General features: G+C 39.5%; 1 protein-coding gene across 1 annotated transcript in view; it reads right to left on the bottom strand.

Annotated features, from left to right (window-relative positions):
* The window catches only part of LOC101848498 (sodium-dependent proline transporter), a gene marked incomplete in the record, with an annotated part of 36,383 nt that overhangs the window by 23,072 nt on the left and 8,311 nt on the right, over positions 1-5,000 (bottom strand). The window contains 1 exon segment of the mRNA XM_005092868.3: positions 1,847-1,967. Coding sequence (XP_005092925.2) covers positions 1,847-1,967 — 121 coding nt within the window.

Raw genomic sequence — 5,000 nt, 5'->3', positions numbered from 1 at the left:
CACAATGTCTGCAAAAAGTATACAGAGAGATATAAACATATTCAATAGAATATACCAACATAAAACCAGATTAATGTGGTCCAGTGAATAGGTTGTCGGGCTAACTGATAGGTTGTGGGTTCGAACCTCGTCAGGCTCCAGACTTTATAAGAATTTTATCGACGTTACTAGAATCTTCCTAACTTCACCTAGTTTGGGAAAGGGTACCTAGCTACAAACAATGAATAATTTTGTCAGTTTGTAAGTGTTCGAGCTTTTAATTGACTGCTTGCACGTTATGAATACCGGGAAGTTGAGAATGTTTTTAAACCTTCTAGAGTCTGCTGGTATGATAATACTATAGATTGTAAAGCGCGCGCATGGAGCTGTTGTTGAACAGGGATATGCGCACTACAAAAAGCTGTTAATTATCATAATTAAGATTACAAACAAAGGAAAACGACGAAGAAGCCTAATATGTACCATTGGGGTGAAATCAGGTACACTTCAAATTAATGAAATCCGATTTGCAAATTTTATAGTATTTTTAATCTGACTCAGTCCCTTAATATTTCCATTAAAAAATCATTTGTGTACGGGTTTAACCGAAAAGCATTGATCAAAGACGGAAAAAGAGTATTTTTTCAGTTTCCAAAGACAGCAAAGCTTTGGAAGTTAACCAACTTTGACGGCCATTTTTCGAATATTTTACCTTTGACACCAGGCGACTGTAAACTCCTTCAAACGCAAATCTCGACTTCCATTCAAACAGATGCATATTCTTATATCAAGAACGTGACAATGAAAAAGCCTTAGGATGATACCAATAATTCTATACGCCCAGCAATTGACGAGCGCCTGATTCCACCGTGTCGTGAAACGTCATATCACCAGCAAGATTCTAGTCAAAATTCCCAGGGAATAGGAAAATTATTTACGACATGTACATCGAGTACACACTTCATAGCGCTGTTGTGTGGATGAGAAGTTCAACAGAACACTGGAACACTTGAGGTAAACATGTGAATTAAATATCTAAGAGGCTATTCCAAGTTACACTGGGGACAGGTACAGAAAACGATTCCCAGTAACAACGGAACTCTTTTGCATAAAAAATAAGAAGTCTTTGCCTTTGAATTTTCACTGCGAAATAAAATTGCAGGTGGAAGCGGGCGCCAAGTTCTACTCCTTTAAAGAGTTGAAGGGAAATGTGCAGCTTTTATGGATAGATCTAGAGGATCTAAGGAAGTGAAAGGTCCGGGATTTGAGCCCCGGATCGGGCACGCATGTTTTCACATTTCCATTGCACTTAATGGACACCAGCCATTCGGCACTGAATTTTCGTCCTTCACCTGTTTACCCTAATCACTCCGATTTCAGACTTATTGCGCATGCTATAGGCCTAATCAGAGCAAAATCTAATGAGTTAACATCTGGGCCTATTCTCAGTGTGGGAACAATAATCGGCCTGTTCTCAGTGTCACTAGAAATAGTTTCTTAGCCTATTCCCAGTGACACTGAGAGCAATTCTAGCCTATTCCCAGTGGTTTCTGGGCCTATTCCCAGTGTCACTCGGATTAGCGCTTTCCATTAAATATACGATCATCGATCATCAGGGCGAAAGATCTCGGAGGTCCTGTGTGCTACTTGCCCACATTAAAGATCCCTTGGTGGTCAAAAAATCGATTAAAAAGTAGGCTCCGGCCGCTACGAAGACAAAAATTCAAAACTTCGTTCCAACTGAAAACGTTTAATGAGTTTCGCGCGCTCATATAACCTTATGCAGTTGCGAGCTATGTAAAACATTTACAAAAAAAATAATAATAACTAATATACGATTAAAGTAGAAACTACATTCAGAAGTTACCTCCTTCGTGCTCGAAAGCCTTGTAAGGGAACCTCCAGACATTGCCCAGACCGACAGTGTAGCCAATACCAGACAGGATGAAGTCCAGTCGGCCGGTCCAGCTTCCTCTCTCCACCTCGAACTGAAATAAAGCAAATACAAGACAGAGATTGTTTCAACATTTAATTGTGAGTGATTTTCTGATTTTTAGTATCTTTTCTTTTCTTTTTTGGGGGGAAAGGGGGGGGAGCGGAGTAGTATTATTTTGTTGTTGTTGTTGGTGGTGGTGGTGGTGGTTTTTGTTGATCTATTTTAAAGAGGCTTGATGCGCAAATTCGGGGTCTCTGGGGAGGGATAACATTTTTTGTTTTGTTTTGTTTTTCTTTTTTCTTCAGGTATTTCGTTAGTGGAATGTTTTTTTAAAAAAACGCCTGTTACCTGTTTCGCGTCCTGAATATATCAACGTTTTATTCCAAAAAATGAATAATAAAACAAAACAAAACAATTATTAACTATAGAAACACAATAATTTGCTTAAGGCATTAATAGGTTGATTTTGTCAACCCTGAAAAGTCGTTTTTTTAATACCTTAGGAAACTGTGTAATGGTAAGGCCAATCTTTTAGATCATTAAAGAAACCCCTGCACGCCAGAGTTAACCAAGGAGATTATGCAGGTGCGGAAAGGTCCTTGGAGCAAACTCATACTGTGAGGAAAAAAAACGAACAAAAGTTGGGAATTCCCCGCATTTATTTAGTCCACGCAGGAAGTAAATGGGCTCATTTTCATATGCTTGGTCAAGGGCCTTATAGCCATATCGTGACAGACGCCGTTCCTGTTTTTGAATGGCCTCGCTCGATTTTATGCGACTATTGTTGTGCATATACCGTGAAAAACAGAGGTCGATGTGGAGACTCAAGATAAAGAAACATTGAAAGCTGGTTACAGAAAAATTTTAGCAAAGAGTCTGGAGAGGGCTGTGTTTTTTGTCTCCATGTTGTGTTTTGTTGCGTCTTGTTTAGTTTAGTTTTGTTTTTGTTTTGTTTAAAATGTTTGGGGTCTTTTGTTTTTGTTTTTCCTTGTTGTTGTAAAGGGGATCGTACTGTCTCTGATTTATTTCTTCTTGTTTGGGTTGAATTTGTTTCGTTTCTGTTTGTTCACTTGTTTGTTGGTTTGTTTCTATTTTTTTGTGGGGCTTTTTTAAGGGGAGTGCGGTGTGGAGCCAGCAGCAAAATACCAAAAATGATAGGGTATAAACATTGACCAAGAAGGTAAGAACACTAAGAAGAGTATGCCTCAGCAAAAAGATGTGATTTTAACATTGCCAGGGAACTCGAGTCTCAATTACATATGTGCATAAGTCATTCCACATCAGATAGCAATAATATCAAAAGGAACGCTATCCATAAAATGTGTAGTTCACTAATGGTTTGAGCAAAATTGTTTTATCACCGAACGACCTAAGTCTTCGTGTTAGTACTTATCTTTTTCCAAGTTTTAGAGATAGATCTAGGCCTGGGAGATAATTATTATTTTACAATTTATGACCGAAGACTCAAACTTTGTACTCGATACGGCACCCAATGTAGTTCTTTTAAAATTGAGTTGGCGCGGGTTCCTTTCTTCTTCTTCTTAAAGATAGGCCTAGCAGCCACAATAGGCTATTTTTGGACATTTTGAAGGCAAGGGTGCGATTCATCGTAAACGCCAGCGAAATTCTAGCCAAAGTTCCCTCTGAATAAGAAGTCTGTAAATCGAGAAGCCACCTCATCGCGATGTTATGCGGATGAGAAATTCAACACAACATCGGAACACTTAACGTGAACGTGTGAATTAAATATCTGATCAAAGGAAACAACGTGTATACAAAAGGCAAGTTTGAGAGCTGTCGACCCGACATCCGCATTTCTTCCCCCCCCCCCCTCCTCCCTTTGCCTAGCAAAAAATGGGTTGTTGATCAGTTTATTGTTGCGATGCACGGAGCTGAAAAGGACTCCTCATAAATTTCCCCCCCCCCCCCCCCCCCCCCCGAAAAAAAGCATCCAGAAATAATTATGATACAATTTTTTTTTAAAGCAGGTTTAAAAAAATCTTCCTTCCCGCTATTCTTTTCCTCCTTTCTTCGCCCTTTCATTAACGTCCTTTATGCTGGATCAGGCTTTGGACAATGCTCATTTCTGTGATGTTTTCGATACAAATGATAAAATTGTTAATCATGTCTTAAGCATTAAAAAGTACAATAATTTGGTCACTTAAAACGACACCAGACCATTGTGAAAGAGGCACTTGAAGGAAAAGCCAGGGGAAGACAAAAAGTAACTTGGAGGCGCAACATTGAAACATGGACTGGACTGGGTACAGCAGAATTTGCAGTTAAGGATGGAGGGTCATTACACGGCACCCTCTGAGTCAGAGATAGACACCTCCAAGTATTAAAGGTAAACAATAAGTCAGTGCTAGTCAACGTTTTACTAGTCCACTCTCACTTTTGCCACCTTCAAGTGGCTAATGTTTTTCGTACCGCCCACCTGCATACTTCGGGTATTACAAAGCGGGACATAAATTAACACAACCTGAGACCAACTACTATCCGGGTAATTCCCACTGCCCACCAAAATTACTAAATCGCCCACTATTGGGCCATACCACCCAGGTTGACAAGCAATGTACTCCCGGCACTGTACAGTAAAGCGATTAAAACTTTCCATAATGAAACCACAGAATCAAAGGGGGTTTTTTTACTTTTAAAAAAAACTGTTTTTTGGTTATTGGTTTTTCTAGTTTGTTTAGTTTTGTTTTGTTGGTTGGTTGTTTTTCGTGCGGGGATCCGAGTAGGGGTTGTTGTTTTTAGTCCGACTGGCTGCTTTGGAAAAGGAAAAGCGTCTGAAAACATCAAATTCTGCTTCTTAATCAGTCTCCAGCCCAAACAAGTCCCCAAGAGGATATTATTGGTAATGTGGCCTATTTGTGCGCAAAGTTTGTTTCTGGTCCTGTTCTGTTCTGCTTTTGGGTATCTTTTTTCTTTCTTATCTTTTTTTGGTTCCCTTGAATGTATTTTTAGAACACAGTGCATTGGTGTCCGTCAAGAATTCGTTAAATTTTCCTAATTTACTTCCCATACTCTTTTCTTTGTTCTTCTCTCTCTCTCTCTCTCTCTCTCTCTCTCTCTCTCTCTC

Source organism: Aplysia californica, unplaced genomic scaffold (assembly GCF_000002075.1).
Source record: "Aplysia californica isolate F4 #8 unplaced genomic scaffold, AplCal3.0 scaffold00054, whole genome shotgun sequence".
NCBI lineage: Eukaryota > Metazoa > Mollusca > Gastropoda > Aplysiida > Aplysiidae > Aplysia > Aplysia californica.
Note: the sequence above shows the minus strand (reverse complement) of the source record. Positions and strands in the feature narration are given on the sequence as shown.